Source organism: Apodemus sylvaticus, chromosome 10 (genome assembly GCF_947179515.1).
Source record: "Apodemus sylvaticus chromosome 10, mApoSyl1.1, whole genome shotgun sequence".
Classification (NCBI taxonomy): domain Eukaryota; kingdom Metazoa; phylum Chordata; class Mammalia; order Rodentia; family Muridae; genus Apodemus; species Apodemus sylvaticus.
The window spans coordinates 36,700,896-36,721,971 of NC_067481.1; the positions used below are offsets into that span (position 1 = coordinate 36,700,896).

The following is a 21,076-nucleotide window of genomic DNA, read 5'->3' on the forward strand; positions in this document are numbered from 1 at the left end:
AGAGCAGCTCCCGTGTGCCCCGAGGTCATACGCTCCCTGGGCTGTTTCAGGAACCATGGTTCAGGTCTGGACGACAGCTGGTAAATATCTGCTTGCTCCTTGAGCTGCACCTGGGCAGGAAGGCATCCAGCAATCCAGCTGTTCCAGTTAGCAGTTCCTCCACAGGAAGTCTGCTTTTCTCTGGCTGGAGGCACCGACCCTGAAGACATGCACTCCTGACAGAATGGCTGTCTTAGGCACAGTGATCTGAGCCCCATCTGGTGCTTTTAGTCCTCTGACAGCTAGACGCCCCAGATTTCTTCAGAGTTCCTTGTTTCCTTGTCTGTTTTTATACTGGTCCCCCCCCCCCGCACCCCTCCCCCAGAGCTGACTAGGAAGTTAAATTGGGATACAGTTGTCATACCACATTAAAGATGCAAGCAGCGAGGCAGAACATGGCAGGCTCATGTCAGCCAGACAGCTCAGTGAGACCAGAGGAGGGAAACCTGTGCTATTGGAGGTAGATGCCAGATCGCATAGAAAGCCCTGGCTCCTTTCTGTTCCATCCTGTCACCGACAAGCCAGAAGACAGGCCAAGCTAGAGAGTGAAATGAGACTTCTGCACAGTGGGCATCACTGAGACCACTTCACACATCAGAAGAGGAGGCCTGGAGTAGAACTGACCCGGGTAGGGGGTAGAACTGACCAGGACAAGGCAGGTGATGAGTGCAGCATCTTGTGCTGGGGTCTGAGTGAGAAGAGGGCAAACCAAAGTGTCCATAACTGGTTTCCCATGCCTAGTCACTGTGTGAAGCGCCGGCCAGCATAGAGAGCTGACGTCAGGTCAAGCCAGGAAAGGTGGTACAGATTAAATTCTATCAGTAAATTGTCAGGCAGTGCCAAGAATAAAGGGGTATTTAATTACCTGGAGTTGTGTTGTTAAATAATGATCAACTTTCTCAGTGTGTCCCAGGTTGGCCATAGCTTCCCAGGTGCTGGTGTTACACACTGTACCATCACCACACCAGCCTGGCTACTCTCTTGTAATCTGTACCCCTGTCCCTCAAGTCACCTGAGCTGGTAAAAATAGCCAAGTGTGTGGGCTGCCTTGATCTCTGAACTGTTTATTCCGTCCTCACCACCTCCTGCCTCAAACCACCTGCCAGCTAGACATCTTGCTGGCCGCGTGCTCCCTTCTGCATGGAAGGTCAGGTTTGTTGTGATTTGGGGTTGATTTCCCAAATAAGTAACATGGATGTCTAACTATTGATTTGTCTTCTTGTATTTCAGTCCTTCCAGGGAAGTCAAGGGCGAGCCTACCTCTTCAACTCAGTGTGAGTATCTCTGATTGGGGCATCTGTTTATTGGGTGCAAGTCTTGAGGAGTGGGGAAAGCACTCCAGTCTCTGATTCAGTAATGACCTCTGCCTTAGTAATATTAATAATGATAAAATCCCTAGGCGCACTCCCATTAACCATTGATAGTTACCTTAGGGGACTTTGGCAGCATCTCCAACTAAAAATAATCTGCTCGATACAGTGTCCCCAGCACCACTGGGTCTTTCCCCAGGGAAGGCTTAGAGGGGCCTCTGCTACACTTCAGCATGGAGGTCAACCAGACCTGAGATTTGTGATGGGATGGGGCTGGGAGTGGTGGTAGGAGAGAAGAACCCGTGTTAGGGGGAAGGCTTGGGAAGAACTCATCCCTTCTGCAGAGGATGTCGGCACAGCCCGTGTCACCATGGACATGGGATTCACAGCCTCCAGGATAGGAAGACAAGGCTCACAGACATCTGATAAACTGTGAAAGGAAATGTAGCACATTCCTTGAAACAGGTGTTCTGCAAAGCATGTGTGATACCGCTTACTCATCCTTATGATAAGGACTGAAACACATGGTCTTGTTCACCGTCTCAGGTGTCCCTCGGTCACGCCTGTGGACCCATCTCAAGGCTGCGAATCTGCCTTTCAGTTACAAGACTAGGGACGAAGAGACAGCTGAGGCCGTGCTGCCAAGCCTGACAACACGGGGCTGGATCGCTAGAAATCTAAGCTTCCTGTGGGAGGAGAGAACCCATCCCCAAAGCCGTCCTTACCTCCACACATGCACCACACACAGCATGTGTGTGTCCACCCGACAAGTAAATGTAATACCGCTTTTCTTTTAGTTACAAAATTAAAATTTTTATGTCAGAAAATTTAAATCCTTAGCAAACTGTCACCCAGTGCTATTTTGGTCAACCCACAGCATCGAATCTTGCAAATCTAGGATTTATTCCCACTGAGACATTTCCATGTGGTTACCTTTGAGGAGATGGATGTTTTTCATTTCAGCTTTAGACCATTTTTCCCCTCCCTGTTGGCTTCCCTGGGAGTAGCCCTGTCCAGTTGGTTTTGCCAGAAGCTCAGCTTGAATGACTAATAGTTGTTTATCCTTCTGACTAACCACCCGCTCGCTCTCTCTTTCTGTCTTTGGCGTAGAGTTAATGTGGGCTGTGGGCCTGCAGAAGAGCGGGTGTTGCTAACAGGACTACATGCTGTCGCAGACATTTACTGTGAAAACTGCAAAACCACTTTGGGCTGGAAATATGTAAGTATAGAAGAGCCTGGGGGGAGGGGCTATGAGGGAGCAATAGCACAGGGCCTCCTGGCTAAGGGATGCTTTCTTCCAAAGACTGCCCTTAGCCCTGGGGGCTCGTGCCTTTGTGAGACAGGTAATCCCTGCTCATTCCTTCACCTGCCCTGGAAACAAACACTTCAGTGGGAGCGCATGAGTTCATTTATTAACAGGACTGTAAAGCATCTCCTGAAAGCTTACTGTGTAAGAACACTTGGAAGATGGTTCAGTCAGCAAAATGCTTGTCCGTAAACATGAGGACTTGAGTTCTGATCCCCCAGCACCCTTGGAAAGAGCCAGGTGCAGCAATACATGCTTGTAATCCTGGAGGTCTCTGTAGGCAGAGACCAGGAGAATCCTTGAGGCAGCCTGTCTAGCCAGTCACTGAGCTCCTGATTTTATACTCTCAAAAAAATAACTGAGGAGGGCATTTGACATTAACCTATGGCAAACACACCTTCCGATGGCTGGTATGACCTTGGTGTACCCAACTCTGTTCTGCTCTTTTGTGAACTCACAGAGCAACCTGCGGAGCAGTGATTCTCAACCTTCCTAATTCTGTGACCCTTTAATACAGTTCCTCATGTTCTGATGAGCCTCATACCATAGATTATTTTTGTTGCTGCTTTATAACTGTAATTTTGCTACTGTTATGAATGATGATGTGAGTATTTTTGGAGACCGAGGTTTGCCTGAGGGGCTGCGACTCACAGATTGGGATTCGCTGCTATACACACTGACTGAGTAGCTAATCAGTTGATTAAGTGAGCAGTTCCAGAGACTGACCCAGATTACTGACTCTTCTTGCTGGAGTCCAGTGCCACCATCACAGATGCCGGAGGGTGGGTGGGTGGGTAGGTGGGTGGATTTTCTTTTCTTTTCATCTATTTAATAGAAAACCCTGCATCACAGGATGGCTGGGAACTCAGTGTAGGCCAGGCTGTGTTCCTTCTTCCTGCCTCTGATTACCAGAGAAGGGATTATAGGAATGCCCCTTGGTGCCTGAGGAAAACTCACCCTAGTGTTCTTACTCTTCACTTCTGTCCTAAACACAGGCACAGCAGATCTTATATCATAGCACAGCGCGCGCGCACACACACACACAGAGCCAGAAAACAGTGAAGTGTCAGGACATTCTGCTGAGTCCACAGTTGTGTGTATGGATGTTTGTGCGTTCTCTGCCTAGTCACCTGACTCCCCTCTTCTCCTCACTTTATAGACGGATCCTTCACTCAACAAGAGAACTTAAAGTCTGAACTCTTGTTCTAAAGCACAAAGCCCCCAGGTTCTGAAATACAAGTTGTAGTTCACTAGTAGTGTCCCGATGGATGGTGGCAGCACATGCCTCCAATCCTAGCACTTGGGAGGCAGAGGCAAGCTGACCTCTGAGTTCCGGGACAGCCAGGGATGCACAGAAGACCCTGTCTTGAAAACCAAAAGAAGCTGTAGTTCAAATTAATATTTTGTCGGAACCTACTTAACAGTAGGATTTGGTTTTTTTACTGATCTCAGAGGCTCGGCCAGAAGGGCCACTTGTCTACTGCTTGTGCCTCTGCCATTACCCAAATGGTTTCAGGGACCAGTGTTCTGAGATAGCGTCTAATGCTTGTGTGCTTCCTCTCTGCATGCAAGAGAGTCCTTTGTTCTACATTGGGCAGGATGGCTTCTGTGGGGCTCGCTGAGAAGGCCCCACAGGGGTGGAAGCAACCTGCCAGTTAGGTGGAAAGGGTGGGGTGGGAGGGGTTCGGCAGTGTCTATCGCCCTGGAGAACAGCAGTGAGAGAAAAACACTTGATTTACCTGACATGGAAACAGTGAAAACAGAAAATAAGACCTGGTTGGCCTGAGTATTGATTTCTCTTGCTATCCCACTTAGGCATGACAAGTATATCTTAAGATGATAACCAGGCTTCTCTGTGCTCCTAGAAACTAATAGAAATAACATAGAAACATGGAAAGTCTGTAAGGCAGACTTCTAGTAAGCCTCATAATTGCCAGTTCCCTAAAGAACTCACATGTATGAGTGTGAATGATCATCATCTTAAAACAGGGATCACTATGTAGCTTTAGCTGGCCTGGAACTCACACAGGCCTGCCTGCCTCTACCTCCGGAGTGTCAGGATCAAAGGTATGCGCCACTTTTCAGGATTTTTTTTTCTTTTAAAAAAAAAAATCTTTACATGACCAAGGTTGTCCTCAACTCTAGAGTTCCCAGTTGGCTTCCAGATTCAGCAGCTGCCTTTCATCTGTTTACTGAAGGCCTATTTTCTGGCTTTCAGTCTTCTAGGAATACAGCAGTGTGCAAAGCAAGAACATCTCTTCTTTGCTTAAAGTTTTTATTGCATTAAGGCAACAGAAAGTGACTACATGGGATGTGTGTGTGTGTGTGTGTGTGTGTATGTTGGAGAGGAAGGCGCACTGAGAATGGGGACGAGGGAAGGTGTTGGAGAGAAGGGGGCAGCAGCGTGGTGCCACCCACAGGTGAAATTGGGATTTCAGGTTGAGTAGCAGGGAAAGAACTTACTGAGATGGTGACCTTTGAGCAAAGGTCTAAAAGAGGAATGATCCAAATAAATTCTGTCATGCTACTGGGGAAGCCGGGATGTCCTCAGTTGTGCTGTTAGCAGCAGGAACTCGGGATGGCTGTGTACTGGAGTGCTGGGTGTGTGAGCGCCTGACGACCGTCCAGACACCTGTCATCAGCCACAGCAGTGCTGCTTCTGCGTCTCAGCAGTCATCTCTGCCTTTGGTCACTCCATGTCTTTTTTTCTCTTCCTCTGTTTTATAGGAACATGCTTTTGAAAGCAGTCAGAAATATAAAGAAGGCAAATACATCATTGAACTAGCACACATGATCAAGGACAATGGCTGGGATTGACCTGATAGCATCCATCCATCCGGTCCAGCATCCACGTGAATGCCACCCAACTGAACATTCTACCCAAGCGTGAGAGAGTGACTGAACACAGTTCCATCTACTTAGGGGCCTTGCCATCAGGGGGCATCCTCCCACCCTGACGCCATCATTTTGATGACTGGCCTCTAAATCACTGTCTCTCTGTCTCTTTGCTTTGTATCTGTTTGTGAGTTGATCTTGGCTTCTCTGTTCTAGTGTTGGCTGAAAACCAGTTATGAGTGGACCGGACCCTTGGCTGCGTAGTGGCAGCCCGACTTGAAAAGGGGGCCCCGCCCACATGACAACTACCTAATGGCCTGTCAGAACAGTGGCACGTGGGCATGAGGAACAGAAAAGGGGAACCCGAGAGTCCTGGGATTAGGGAAGGGGCAGGAGGGTGGAACAAAACTGTACCGCTCTTTGAGACCTGGTAACCTAGGCTTGAAATAATTGACTTCTTCAAAAGGACAAAGAGAAAAAAAAATACCTCATGGCTTTTGTTCTCTCTGACAAACTCCTGCCTAGCATCAGATGTGCCAGGACAGCGGATTAGCACAAGAAGCAGCACTGTTTCTAGCTGACAGGGCAAGACCCTAGGATTCTGGACCTTGACTGGAGAAGGTCCTGCTGAAGAGAATGGAGTGTGGTGTGGGGAGTAAAGCTCAATGGGTTTTAGTGTCTCTGCCCTCTCACCTCCTGGTCTCCTTAGCTGTTGTAGGAAAAGATGCAAGATGCAAGATGGGAATGTACCATTTATCCCGAAGCACAGTAAAAGCAGTGATGGAGGGGAACCAGGGGCAGGAGGAGTTGCTGGAGCCTGGGAACTCCTGATAGCAAGCAGGAAGTGTAAAAAATGAGAACCAGTCAGCAGTTCTGCAGGGGCAAGGTTCTGGGAGGAGCGGCTTAGGTTTGAGCCGGTGCAGGCTTCACACATCTCTCCTCATTGGATGTTCAGTAGCTTTCATGGGACCAGCAGTTCTTTGTGCACAGTGTTCGAGTTTTGAGGTGTTTTTCCCCCCTCCAATTCCATCACCATAACCTGGGAAACAAAGATCCAAGATTCCATCCCTCATGCCTCCATTCTTGGACCCAAATCTCCAATGTGGAGAGACATCTTTTGACGATGTGGTCCAGCAGTGGGGAGGGATTACAGATTCAATATTACTCCTTCACCCACCCCACCCAAGCTTCCTCGAGTTAGGGATGGGGAGAAAAAAAATCCCTGTAAGTCTCTTGAAATGAAAAAGAATTTATTGTATGTAATCAACACTGTGAAGGCTGTTTTGCAGCAATCTAGCTATTGTGTGGATCATGGCCGAAACGCGGTTGAATCAATTTCATTTATTTCTTAGGCAGAAAATAATGTTAAAATATGGGCGTATTAGGTACTTCTCTTATTCTCTAACTAGGCTGGTCCTTCAGGAAAATTTACCTATGACAGAAAGCCCAAGAAAAGAGGGAGCAATGGTGAGCTCAGAGATTGGCTAAAGCAGCCCACCATTTTCCAGTCTGCATCTTCAGCAGAACCAGATTCCAACAAGGAGAGAGCTGTGGTGGACATGGCTTTGTCCCTCATGTCCTGATCTGGAAAGGGACACATTGAGACTTGCCAGGGCAATAGAAAGTCAGCCAGCTCGGTAGACTGTGTCTTCTGGGACACAAAAGGATTCCTAGAAACAGAATTTTGTTCAAGTCTGCTTGTCCTGGGCCCTGGAAGACTAGCTCTGCCTCCTGCCCCAGCCACTGGACTGCAAGGCCCAGGGATTGGGGGATTGGGTTTTGGTTCCGGAAAAACCACCGATGGCTCCCAAGCTCAAGTTGTCAGTGACACACATTTTTCCACTTTCACATTCCTAAGCTGGTTTGCCAGCTCCGAGAGTCATCCGTTGTCCCCTTTTTATCCTGTCTGAGGATGTGGCCTTCATTTAAAGATTTGGTTAGACCCTCTGCTCAGGGAATACCTGGCTATATACTACACCCCCCCCTTTTTTTAATTAGGGGTTGGGGGTTAAAGCTATGTAGTTTCTTTAAAACTAAAGGTGGTGACATGAAGAAACTGGGTCCGTGGTGCCCTGGAATCCTCATGGGTTGGAGAAAGGAGACCAGTTTGTTCCAGGGGCAGGGTACTTGAACTACAAGTTTTTGGGGTGGGACCAAAACTCATCAGGCTTCCCTTTGTGACAGTGAAACCAAAAGTGCTTCTTATGCCCGTCCTCAGCCCCACTCACGGTTCGTCCACCTAACACTCAGCAGTATTAGCAAGTCCGCAGCCGAGCGGCAGACTCATGCACCCAAGGCCTCCCGGTCAGTTTCTTCTTTATTTTTTCCTCACCAAATGATTGATTCAGCATAACCAAAGACCTCATCCCTTCACTCCACAGAGGGAATGGGAAGTTGACTGGGTGAACTTGGGCAGGGGTAGGCAAGGACGGAAGAGAGGAGAAAGGGAAGGCCTGAAGGTCTGTACCTCAGCCGCCAGCTACCTTCATTTTGAAGTCCATCTGGCCAGCTCTTGTTCCATCTGCCCTGTGCCGCTGTGGGTGATGGGGATGTGGCTGCCCTGGAATACACCCACCCGACCCCACCCCACCCCATGTCTCCCCCAGGCTGCTGATTAGTAAATCACGAGTCAAGCATAGCCAAACTTGACGCTCATTAGCTCTCAGTGAACCTGACTGAGGACTGCCCAGCTCCTCTGACAGATCATGTAGATAAAGTAAAAATCTTAGCTGGTGAATCAATGTGTACAAAAGAGGTATCCCCTTTATAATAAGATTTCCAAGTATATATATATCTATACAGTTGCTTGTGAAATATACTTTTGTAAATAATATTTAATTTTTTAAATAATATATTTGGTGCTGTATTCTCAGATTCCCTGAGAGCACGTTTATTTTCAATTCTGTAGCTTCCTCTGTGTTTCTTGGAGTATATTTTAAGGGAAAAAATAATCATCAAGATACGTTTTTTCTTTAAGGATCTGTCACTATAAAATGAATTGAGGCTTTAAAACATTTTTGCAGTTTTGTTTCCATTTTTTACCCAGCAGAACAGACTAGTAAAGTACCAGGTTGTGAATTGATTGATACTTTCTTGCCCAGTATTGGCTAGAAAAGAAACAAGCTTAGTAGTAACAACTTAAGAGTAATTACTATAGTTGGGAGACCTTCCAAGAAATTGGAATAGACTGTGTGTGTGTGTGTGTGTGTGTGTTTCATTTTTCTGTTTCCTAATGACACTATGAACTACAGTTTACACCCTGGGCACAGAGTTTTCCCTCTCTGGTTTCCATGTGTGAGTGGACCAAGAGCCCAAAGCAAGAGTTTCTTTCCCTGAATGGGGAGCTGTGGCCAGTTCTTCCTCTATGTGTTCAGCTTCTACAGCCTGTGAAGCGATTCTGTGAAGATAGCCAGAGTGAAGTCTGCGCTTCTGAGACGGGAGCAGATCAGCTTGGCATCCCAGGGCTCTGGGTGGTCTAGAAGCCATGTCATATTAGATGTTATCTGGTTAAAAGGAAAGTAACAACAAAACAAAATAGCTTTTTTTTCTTTTAAAGGTTAGATCGCTTGAGGTTCAGGCAGAGGCTGGTAAATCAAATGTTGAACACAACTTTTATATTAAAAAAATCTGCCTCAATGGAAATGCTAGTTCTCTGACTGGGAAAGATTGTCTTTTAAATCGTGATTGATTAATAAAAATTACTATATAGTCATGAAATGTACCACAAAGCCGTTGCCCCCCTGGGATTGGATCTGTCCAGTATCTTACAGTGGTCTGGGAACAGGGATCAGCTTCCTTTTCCCAGCTGGCCCAGACTGTGCATCATGGATCTGTCTGTCTGTCTGTCTGTGTTTACAAACTGTATTTGTTGGGGGTTCAGAATTGCTTTTTTCTTTTTTCTTTCTTTTGTTGTTTGTTCCTTTCTTGGGTGGGAATTTTTTTCCCAGGTCACTTTGCTTCAATAACAAAGGCAATTGTTTTTGAATAATTTGTCTTCACCTCCTTCCGGTATTTGTACATAATGATTCAGTATTAGTAAGAAGTGCGTTATTTCTGTCATTGCTGATCTGTGTTGGTGCTCATTTGAGAAAATAAAGTTTTCAAATACTAACTCTTGGGAGAACATCTGGTTTTTTTTGAGTGTGTGTGTGTGTGTGTGTGTTGACATTTAACAATTATATCACTGAGAAGCCCACATAAGGCCATCTGTCTTGCCCTGGGCATAGACCTGTTAGATGATACCATAAAGGATATTTCTCTTAAGGATAGCAAGCTAATGAATGCATCCCGGGTCTCCTGTTCATCTGTACATTTCTCCTGGCCTCAGCTATCAGAAGTGCAGACTGACTTTTACCCAGTTATCTCTGCCGTGACCCATCTTTTAAGAGTCTAAAAGCTTTTCTGATGACATCATTGTCTTTGGCTATAAGATTGCATTAGGAAGGAGGCGTGCTGACAGTGGGCGATAAATACATGTTATAATACATGAATAAAAGTCAAATCTTGTACAGGTATTAAATGGAGGTTACAAGCACTAACATCTGTCACTGTAATATCCAGCTGTTTATATTTTACAAGCAAACAATCTTGAATAACCAGTCACTTAAATACAGTAATGGTGCCCTTTTTTTTTTCTTTTTTTTTTTTTTCTTTTTTGGAGACAGGGTTTCTCTGTATAGCCCTGGCTGTCCTGGAACTCACTCTGGCTTTGAACTCAGAAATCTACTTGCCTCTGCCTCCCAGAGTGCTGGGATTACAGGTGTATGCCACCACTGCCCTGCTCGTACTGGTGCCTTTTTAAGAATAAACATTATACTAGAATCCATGTCTTAGTGCAGGCTAGACTAAGCAGGGACTCTGCTGGGCTAGGTCTCCAGCACATGCTCTGTATTTTAAACTACTTCCAAGGGCTGGGCATGGTGACACATACCTTTAGTCCCAGCACTCAGGATCTCTGAGTCTGAGGCCTGTCTGGTCTACAGAGTTTCAGGACAGATCCCGGCTACATAGAGAAATCCTGTTTAAACACACATCTACACACACACACACACACACACACACACACATGCTCACTTCTCAGGACTTATCACCTATCGCCTGGGCCCAGCTGTGGTTGTCTTTTCTTGTCATTGAGCACATTGTCTCCTTCCTGTGACCTGTTTTGCTTCAGTAGACTTTTCTGTTATCGTCTCACTCTTGTTTGCCTTTTGTGGAGATCAGAAAGAAATATGTGCAGCCAACAGCCAGTCCTGGGCCAGTCAGCTAATCTCGTGCTGCCTGAGGCGGTCATCCTGGGGCTGAGGCTAGGAGGGAGAGCAGGAGGAGGACCTGGGTCTCTGCCTGACCCGTGAGGCTTTGCTTGCAGAACCTTGGGCAGGGATCTTAAACCCAAGCACTCCTGAAACACCCTACAAGAAATCTCACCATCCTCCAAGGAGGCGATAGGTCAGCAAGCAGACCATGGCTCTTACTCCATGATTCTTGGGTTTATTTGGAGTTTTTTTGGTTTGTTTTTGTGTTTTTTTTCTTTTACAAGATTTATTTATCTTCTATATGTGAGTATACTGTCACACTGTCTTCAGGCCCACAAGAAAAGGGTATCAGATCCTGTTAGACATGGTTGTGAGCCACCATGTGGTTGCTGGGAATTGAACTCAGGACCTCTGGAAAGAGCAGTCAGTGCTCTTAACCTCAGAGCTGTCTCTCCAGCCCTATGACTCTTGTGTTTTTCCCTATACGGTGGTTCAAGGTAGGGTGTGGTGGGTTATTTTTTTAGATTTATTTATTTTACCTTATATGTATATATGTTTTGCTTACCTGCGCCTTTTTGTGCCCTTTGGACCTTGGAACTAGAGTTCAAAGATGTCACTTGACACGTGGGTGCTGGGAATTGAACCTGGGTCCTCCGCAAAAGCAAGTACTCTTAACTGCTGGGCCATCTCTCTAGCACATTTCATTTTTAGATAGGTTCTCACTGTGTAGGCCTGGATGGCCTAGGTCTCAGAGATCCCACCTCCCTAGTACTGGGACCCAAGGTCTAGCTCAGGTTCCAGACTTGAACCTCACTTCTTCAGCTTTAGTGAGCCAGCCCTGGTTTCTTGTGGCATAATCTTGTCTGTCAGCCTTGGCTGATCTGCATTCTCCACACTGTTTTTTGTCTTTACAATAGTTCTAACATTTAAAGATGAAAAAACCAAAGCTCTGAGACCATAAAAGAATCCCCAAAGCTCAGATGGGATTTTTTTTGGTAGGCCTGGTGGCTCATGCTGTAATCTTGGCACTGGGAAGAATGGGGTGGAAGGGTTTCTATGAGACCTGTGAGATGCTGTCTTGAAATACAAAAAACCAAAAAACAAAACAAAACAAAAAAACCAAAAAAAAAAAAAAACCAACAAAAACAAAAATCCATAAGGCTGGGTGGTAGTGGCACATGCCTTTGATCTTGAGACAGAGGCAGATGGATCTCTCTGCATTCAAGGCCAGCCTGGTCTACAGAGTTCCAGGACAGTTGAGGCTACACAGAGAAACCCTTGTCTCAAAAAGCCAAAACTATAAAACAGCTTCTTATAAAGCTGTTTCGTGTAGCACCAGTCCACCATGATACCTTTGACAGATCTCACACCCAAAAGGTCATGGCTGTTTTTCTCCTGTCCAGCTCTTCCCCTTTAATCTTCAACAAAATCAAAACTGCTTAACGTTTAGAATCTCCAAGGCTAGAGGCCAGGGATGCAGCCAGCAAGTAGCAGCCCAGGAGTTTGGTCCCCAGCGCTGTGTGAACCATGTTGGAGAATGACGAGTGGTAAGATTATCCTTGGAGACAAGCCGAGTTTGAGTCCTGCCTGAGCTAGGTATGAGTCTGTCTCAACAAAATAAAAAGGGCCAGCTTTTGACTAGCAGGTTCAGTGACGAGTCCCGTCTTTTTAAAAACAAAAAATTAAAAAAAAAAAAAACAGTAGGGAGGGGCCATCAAGCTAGCATTTATGGTTCGATCTGAGGACCTGAGAAAAATCCTGCCTTTTGCAGAGTAAGTTCCAGGACAGCCAGGGCTCCACAGAGAAAGCCTGTCTCAAAAAAACAAACAAACAAAAACAAAAAACAAACAAAAAACCCTGTTGATGGTGTTTTTGTTGTTGCTCTTTGGTTTGGTTTGGTTGCTTGTTTTTTCCAGACAGGGTCTCTGGGTAACAGCCCTGGCTGTCCTGGAACTCACTTTGTAGTCCAGGCTGGTCTTGAACTCACAGAAATACTTCTGCCTCTGCCTCTGCCTCCCTAATGCTGGGATTAAGAAAGGCATGTATCACTACTGCCTGGCTGTTGATTCTTTCATTGTTTTGGAGAGAGGAAAAGCTGTTGCTTTCAGTTAAGAATGATTGCTATTTAACCCAACATTTCAGCATATGAAAGTGACTAAGATATCTCCATATCTGGCAATGGGAGGTGCCAGACTCTTGTGGAGCAAGCCGAGAAGCTGACTTTGAGCCTAAGTGTCATCTTTGTAGCACTTGGGGGAGAGACTTTTTATGATGTGGCTGTTTAGGTGACCCACAGGATGCATGCTAAGGTAAGGAGGCCCAGCAAACTCATTGGTTCCCAAAGTTGGATCTTGGTGTAATGGTTACTTTGGTCTGTCTTTGTAACTATATTTGGCTGGTGGGAGATAGATGTTTCTGTCTAGCTAGGAGAAGTTCACTCAACAACAGACTTGGTGGTTCACCCCTAGAATCCCAGGATCTGAAAATCCATTCTTGATTCTGAAGGTCACTACCTTTGGTGGTCTTCAGGAAATCAAAATTAGCTCATTATACTTGCACCACACTGGAGAAGAGACTGTCAAACCTGACAATACTGTCAAATGTCCTCCCATAGCCTCCCCTGAGACCTGCCCCCCAACTTCTAGGCTGCTTCTCCAGAGAGAAGCCATGCAGGCAAAGCAGCCAAGCTAAGGGATCAGAAATGCTTTGTTTATGGCCTTAATAAAGGAGTTTATTGGGAAATTTTTGGTTTCCATCCACTAAAGCAAAAACGCTTCTACAGAAAGTTCTTGAAATGTATTGTTCACGTCTTTTCCCCATCCTGTTCTTTGGAGCCTTAATAGAGTTTACGACATACTTTGCAAAAGTGGAATGAGCTGTCCTTCATTTGCCTGTTATGTTATGTACCCACCCAGTCCCCAACGGACATGGAAACTATCGTCTGAATTATGCTCCTGCTTTTTGTTGAATGTGATGTGTGTATGACCCAAACTGCTGCTAATCTAATAGAAAACCTGGCTTCAGCCTGATCCAGTGCCCAATCCTTTACTTCCCCAGCAGTGGGGAGAAGGCTCCCTGCACCCACATCTTCTGAAGGCACTCAGGCTTGATGTTGTTTCCATGGTGACAAGACATAGCCAATGTTCCGATTTCATTTCATTTTAGATCTCAATGATATTATAAAAGAAATTGTTTACCAAGGAGAATGCCAGCCATCTGAGAGCAAAGACTGCAGGAGAGGAAGAGCCACTGACCTTCTGGAGACTTCTCTGTAGGAAGAACCTGAGGGCATTTCTGTTTAACTAGGGTTGGGCAGTCATCCTGAAAAGAGCTGTGCGGCAGACCGGCACAGACCAGTCGTGTCCAGAGCTTCAGATACTTCTCTTGAGTTGGTGAAATCCATGTTTAGCTTGAGGGAGGCTTGCCTCAAAAAGGGCCTGCATCAGACTGAAGAACCTATGCTGTGTTGAAGCTCCTTCCTACCAGTGGGCTGTGGTCCCTGGAACTAATGTCGGTGAAAAACTGGAGGTAGATATTTAGGTTCTGAGCATAAATGGGCTCATTCTCCGCTGAGGCTCAACCGACTCTAAGAGTTGTGAAGGCAAAAGGAGGCACACAAGGTGCCTGGGTAGATCTGGGACCCTGAACCTAGAGTCTGTTAGTGCTTAGGCGATGACAAGTGTAGACCTGGGGTGTGTCCATCAAAATGGAGAAACAAGTGTGTAACTGTACAAAGAGAAGGATTATTAATAAAACAGAAGATTAAAAGACTACCTCTTTTTTTTTTTTTTTTGATTTTGTTCCTTTTTGGTATCACATCCTAAACAAGTTTGTCACTTCAATATTTTTTCCTGTTTTGGTGGGGATGGTGTAACCAGAGTAGGAATGGAAGAGAGAAGGAAGGCGTGGAGAAAGGGCTGCTAAAGCAGTGCGGGGAGCGGCTGTGACAAACCAGGGTGTGTCCAGTCTATTGATGTTCACGCCTGGCACCCACCACACCCACCTGCCCCTCACACAAAGGAACAAAACACCCCTTGACCCAGCCTGAGATAAGTGTCTTTGTCCCATTTTCATTTTTTTGTTGTTGTTGTTGTTTTTCTTCAAGACAGGGTCTCTCTGTGTAGCCCTGACTGTCCTGGAACTCACTCTGTAGACCAGGCTGGCCTCAAACTCAGAAATCCACCTGCCTCTGCCTCCCAGAGTGCTGGGATTCCAGGCGTGCGCCACCACTGCCTGGCTTTGTCCCATTTTCTTACTTCAAGTGGACAGTGCTTGTTGTCTTCTGAACTCCATGTGTCATTCAGACAGCGGGGAGCCTAAGGGTGGAAATGTTGCAGACATTCATTGAGCTGCTGCCTGTGTGCAGGGCTTACATTTAACGTGTCCTCAGAGTTTCCCATTCCACTTGGGTCCATTTTCTCTCAAATGGGGGAGGGGGGTGGCCCAGCACAAAGGCAAACATGAAGTTTGAGGAAATAAAGCATCCACATTTGAGAACTGGATTCCAAATGTTTGGTTCTAAAAATGACAGTGACACAATGGAGTCAAGTGGAGCTGTCAGAAAATAGCTGGCAGCAATGGTGGGGAGCACAGCCCCATGGCCCTGGCTACCATGAACCTGTGTGTTGTCTTCCCATTAGCCCTCAAGGCAGGCCCACTGCCAACTCAGTTTCCTTCCTTTCTTTATCCCTTTGTTTTTATTGTCCATCAGCATCTCACATAGCCCAGGTTAGCCTTAAAGTCACCATATAGCCGAGGCTGGGATTATGGGCAAGTGCCACCATTGCCAGGCCTTTATTCTATGTGTATAGGACAAAAATTCTTATGTTGGAACTTAATCACCATGTTGGAGCCACCGTCTCTGCTCCCCAGGCACTACCAGGTGAGTCTGTCCTGACCATCCTCTGTGAGATTTCATTGGCACCTCACAAGCAAGAACTGATAGTTGTGAATGTGCTGGGTTCTCTATAGGAAGAGATACATGTGTAGGTGGTGTCCACCAACAACCCCAGCTCATCAGGGCAGCAGCGCCCTCCAAGACTTTCTAGGTTTGGTGTCTGGTGACATCTTCTGTCGTTTCTTTCTGTCACTCGGCCCTCACTCACATCTGACTCATTTGCAAGACCCACAAATTGCAGAAACGGGCAGCTTCCGCCATCTCCAACCAGCTGAGCTTTACCCCTAGCCCTGCCCTTTAGGCTTTCTGTGGTTTTGTTTCTTTCCAGTGCTGGGGTGGGAACACCAAAGGTCCTATGCATGCTAGACATGCACCCACCCCCTTCTCTAGCCTGAGCTGTAGTGGTTTAACCAGCCAGTTTCCCCACTTCCTGTCAGGTTCCTTCTGGGACATTCCCAACAGTTCTGATGTGATCTTTTCAGAGCATAAACAAGAGCTCAGCCCATCACTCCTTTGTGATTTGCATCAGAACCGAGCTCCTCAAGACCTCAAGACCTTAGATGCTCTGAACCAAACCAAAATCAGACCCCGCAACACACAACCAAGCAGACTTGAGTCTGTCTGTCTTCAACACACCCAGCTTGCCTGGGGACTTTGCACAGAGGTCTTTGATGCAGAGGGTGGTCTTTCACAACTGGACCCTGATGTCCAATCCTTCAGGAGACATTTTGTGGTCACTCCACGCTTCAATCTATTCACCTGGGTTTATTTTCTTTCTCTCACCAACCTCTAGTTCTTTCTTTCTTTCCCTTTTCTCCCCTTCTTCCTCCTCCCCTCCTTTCTCTTCTCTCACCCTCTCTTCCCTTCCCCCCCATTCCCTTTCTCTTTCTAAATGGCTTACAGAATGATGCCTCTGTTTGGTTACCTCTATGCCCCATGTACCTTGCACATAGTAGGTGGTCCATAATTTGATAGACTGACTCTGTACAGTGCTACAATGGGCATGGTTCCACTAGGGCAGTGCTGCTGATGGCTGCCTGCTGTACTGGAAAGGGTGCCAATCAACCAGTACTTCAGTCTGACTGGTAGCTAGAACATGGAGCCTCGCTAAGCTGGAATTGTGGGAGCCATGTCATTTCGTGGTTCCTGAAGTATTCGCCTTTCATTCTTTCTGTTTGTTTTTGAGACAGAGCGAGCCTAGCCTCCAACTCTATGCAGATCTGGCAGAACTCAAATTCTCAGAGCTCTGCCTACCTCTGCCCCCCCAGTGCTAGAACTAAAGGTGCAGGGTCACCTTGTCCAAGTTTTTAACTTATCTCCTCACACGTGCTCTCTTTCCTAACTGGGGTGGGGAAGGATACTGAGAGGGAGAGTCTTTTGTTTGTTTGTTTGTTTGTTTGTGTAGCCCTAGTTGTGCTCAAACTCAGAGGTCAGCCTGCCTCTCTGCCTGGGATTAAAGGCATGCACCACTGCCTTGGAGCCTTACAGCAAAGGAGCCAATTTGGTTCTCTGTCTGAATCAAATAGAATTCAGCATCATTATCCATTCTGTTCCTCTCCAGATACGCAGAAGGCAACTGCTTTCCCCACTGAGTGGGGGGAACAGCTCAGGAGGTCCAGGAGCAAGCCCTTTTGTACTTTGACATTCTCTAGATTTTATTGCCAGTCACAAATGTACTTACACTGCACAACACCATGTGAGTTCTTCTGGGTCATACCGGTCTCTGAGGGAGTCTGGCTTCTCTTGGGCAGTTTGTACATCTGTTCCATTGCATTAACAACTTCTGGCTCCTGTGGGTCTTACAGCCATAGGGTGGAGACCATTCGGACAGGCTCTTCCTTTGAGGGTGTAGGTAACCCATGTCTGGCAGTAAAAGGCCAGTTATTGAGACAGGGTCTCACTGTGCAGCCTAGGCTGGCCCACAGCGTCTTTACAGCCCAGGCTGTCCTCAAATTCACAACTCTCCTACTTAGCTTTTAGTTTCCCAGGTGTTGGGATTATAAACATGAGGCACTGCACCTGGCTTTGGAGCAGATTATTTAACCGGCCATCTTTCAAACCTCTCAGCTGTTTCTTACAAGACTCAGCAGAGCAAGTAACTATCCTCCTCCTCGTCTTGCATGCAAAGAAGTTGAAGCCCAAAGAAGATGCACACTATGTCCAAGCCCACAAAACTGACAGAGGTGGGGCGGGGTATGAGGTTCAGCCGGAGGTCTGTGTGGTCCTGATGTTGAAGCTGGTTTTTTGTTTGTTTGTTTGGTTGGTTGGTTTTTGTTGTTGTTGTTGTCTTATGGCAGACTAAATATCCAAATCCTTAACTCAGGTGTAGGTAGCCTAATATCCATTAGCAGGCTAATGCTAATTTAGGAAAACAATCCCCCAAGATAAAGAGTTATAGAGAAGTGACTCTAATTAGCTGGCCCAGCAGGAATGGTGAGTTTTATCTACTGAAGCTCAGAGCTGTTTGGCTCCTAGACACTCCAGGGCAGGACTGTGGGGTCCCTGCGGGAAGGGGTTTTGAAAGATGCTAAACCATAAAGAGCTTCTCTGGGGTCTGCCAGGGAGGACAATGTCTTCCAAGAGGAAAGAGAATACTGGGGGTCAGAACCAACGAGGCTGGCAAGGGGGTCAAGGTACTAGAAAGGCCCTGGCACTGAGGGCCAAAAGGGAAGAGAAACAGATGCTTCACATCTGAGACAAGGAAGAAAGGGTTTACAGCCCCTTCCATCTCCCAGAATGTATTTCTAAGCACCCCTGACTGAGGTCTCTTACACTCACTCTTCTTGGAGCTTTTGTTTCAGAGAAGCCACCACCATCAGGCTCAGGGACTTTTAACTGAGAGTAAAAAAAAGACCTTTATGTGCAATTGCTATGGAAATCCTAGGTTCTTAAGTACTTAAGACCTGGAATGGCTGGGATGGGAAATGTGTATTATTAGCAGCAGGAGCCTTAGTCGTTATATCAAGGTTAAATAGTCTGCTCCAAAGCCAGGTGCAGTGCCTCATGGTTATAATTTCAGCACCTGAGAAACTAAAAGCAGGAGATTTGTGAGTTTGAGGACAGCCTAGGCTACACAGACATTCTGGGCCAGCCTAGGCTGCACAGTGAGACTCTATCTCAATAACAAAAGCGTTTCATTGCCAGACACGCATCATGAGTTCCCTTAGGCCTTCATGTGTTAAAAGCCTGGAACAGGTGTTGGCCATAGTGACTCACACCTTTAATCCCAGCACTTGGGGAGACAGAGGCAGGTGACTCCTTTTGAGTTTGAAGCCAACCTGATCTCCATAAAGGGTCCCAGGCCAGCCAGGATTACATAAAGAGATCCCTGCTCAAAACAAAGCAAGAATACTATCTGTTAGAATGGTTAAACAAAAGTTTGAGTGACTAATCCTTTCTTGATCGAACACGTGCTGGAGTGCTGTTCTCTCGTGGGCAGTCTTTGTGGCATGCAAATGAATTCCAGTGTGTAGGTCACCATTTGCTTGCTAGGATCCAGGCTAGGATTGACACAGGGGACAGGTGCAGAAAGGAAATATGGGCCGTTCTCTATGAGGTGTCAAGGCCTTTTTTGCCTATGAAGCAGGGAGGGGAAGTCTAAGCTGTCCTTTTCGATAGTCTATATACATCCCTTGCTGGCCTGGAACTCCCTCTATACTTCACGCTGACTTCTCACTCAAAGAGCTCCGCCTGCCTCTGCCTCGTTACGGGCTGGGTTTCAAGTTGTAGTCCACCGTACCCAGCATGGGCTGCTTTTATGAAAAGGAGCCTGAGTCAAGCTGGAATCAGTCTCTCCCCTCCCGCTCTTGCCCTAGTCAGTGCCAGACTAGCGGCCGCACACAGGGGTTAGGGGCAGGTCGTGCTGGGGCTTGCCCTGTTTTGCCCTGCTTTGCCCTGCCAAGATCTCTGGCCCACAAGCATAAGCTAGCTTTTGGCAAGCAAGAAGGAAGTGAGCTGAGCGGGAGTAGGAACAGTCTCTCAGCCCCCTCCTGGACAGGTGACAGGAGTTTGATGAGAAGAGCCAACTGGTACTGCATGAAAGAGATCATTAGTATGATCATGCAATGGGGGGGGGGGGTGAGTGCGGGGGGGGGGGGGTTGGCTGGGCAGATCTCTGAGCAGGTTGGAAGAATCATCCTGATATTTTGTTTCTCCTTTGGCCTTCCAGATAGGAGTGTTTCCCCTAGGCCTGGTTGACCTGCTTCTTCAAAAGAAAACCTTGAGAACAGAGGAGCATTCTGTGTTGGGATCAGTGGAAGCCCTTAGCTTACCTGTTCTGTGTGTGCCAGTCCGTATGAGCATGTATGCATGCATACATGTAGGGTGTGTGTTCTTTTTTTTTTTTTTAAGATTTATTTATTTTATTTATGTGAGTAAACTGTAGCTGTCTTCAGACACACCAGAAGAAGGCATCAGATCCCATTACAGATGGTTGTAAGCCACCTTGTGGTTGCTGGGAATTGAACTCAGGACCTTTGGAAGAGCAGTTAGTGTTCTTAACTACTGAGCCATTGTTCCAGGGTGTGTGTGTGTGTGTGTTCTTAAACATTGGATCATATCTCCATCATATCTCCATTTTTCAGCCTGCCTGATTTTACTGGAAAGAAACCAGATGAGGATAAAGCATAAAAGAAAAAAAAAAAAAAACCTGTTTTCTGGTGGAGTTCAGTGTGACCAAAGTACCCCAGCCCAGCCCAGCCCATCCAGATCATCAGAGCTCCTGTAAGTAGGTCACCTTATTACTGCAGAGGCTAAGAAAGGATGACCTTAGTAGAGACTGACTCCAGTTTGGCCTAGGACTAGCCATCCAGAGTGGCTGAGGAGTCTGCATGGCAGATATGCCAGCAGCCATGCTTTTCCAGGGAATCCCTCAGAGTAGGATGACGAGTCGCATGCCTATCTCCTACTCCAAACCAAGATCAGATCCACAGGGTAGAAAGTACCCCATAGCAGTGCATTGTCCTTTTAGTCTCCCAAGCTCTGCACCAGACTGGGAAGACTCAGCCCCAGCCTCCCCGTGTAGTCAGAACTGCAGCCTGTGCTCTCTGCAGGGCCCTGGCAACCCAGCTCAGGAAGGGCCCTGCTTCTCCGCTTGAGATGTATTATTAAACCGTAATCATACTGAGTGGAGTCAGCCAAAGCGGTGGCTATTAATAGGGAGGTGAAGAAAGCTGAGTCAGAAGGAAGCTGACTTAGGCTGGCGAGCAGAGCCGGGCCACCTTGGCCTACAATCCTCTGCAAGAGGTCAGTGCCTGGGACGGACCTGAGCTCATTTCCCTCCCGGGCAATCGTCAGCACTATCTGGATTTCTCAATTTGGGAAACAGAAAACCTGGAGCAGTCCTGAACAAAGGACCTTTCAGTTGTCTCAGCCTGGCCCCAGGGAGTCTCCGAGCCCTGTGCACAAACAGCTGGAGTTGCTGTGACTCAGCACCAGC

At 46.8% G+C, this 21,076-nt stretch overlaps 1 protein-coding gene across 1 annotated transcript in view; it reads left to right on the top strand.

The window, feature by feature from the left end:
- The window catches only part of Ypel2 (yippee like 2), a 54,720-nt gene extending 45,119 nt beyond the window's left edge, over positions 1-9,601 (top strand). The window contains exons 3-5 of the mRNA XM_052195821.1: positions 1,270-1,313; positions 2,460-2,568; positions 5,383-9,601. Coding sequence (XP_052051781.1) covers positions 1,270-1,313; positions 2,460-2,568; positions 5,383-5,472 — 243 coding nt within the window. The 3' untranslated portion in view covers positions 5,473-9,601. The remainder of the gene's footprint in view (positions 1-1,269; positions 1,314-2,459; positions 2,569-5,382) is intronic.
- Positions 9,602-21,076: the final 11,475 nt, after the last annotated feature.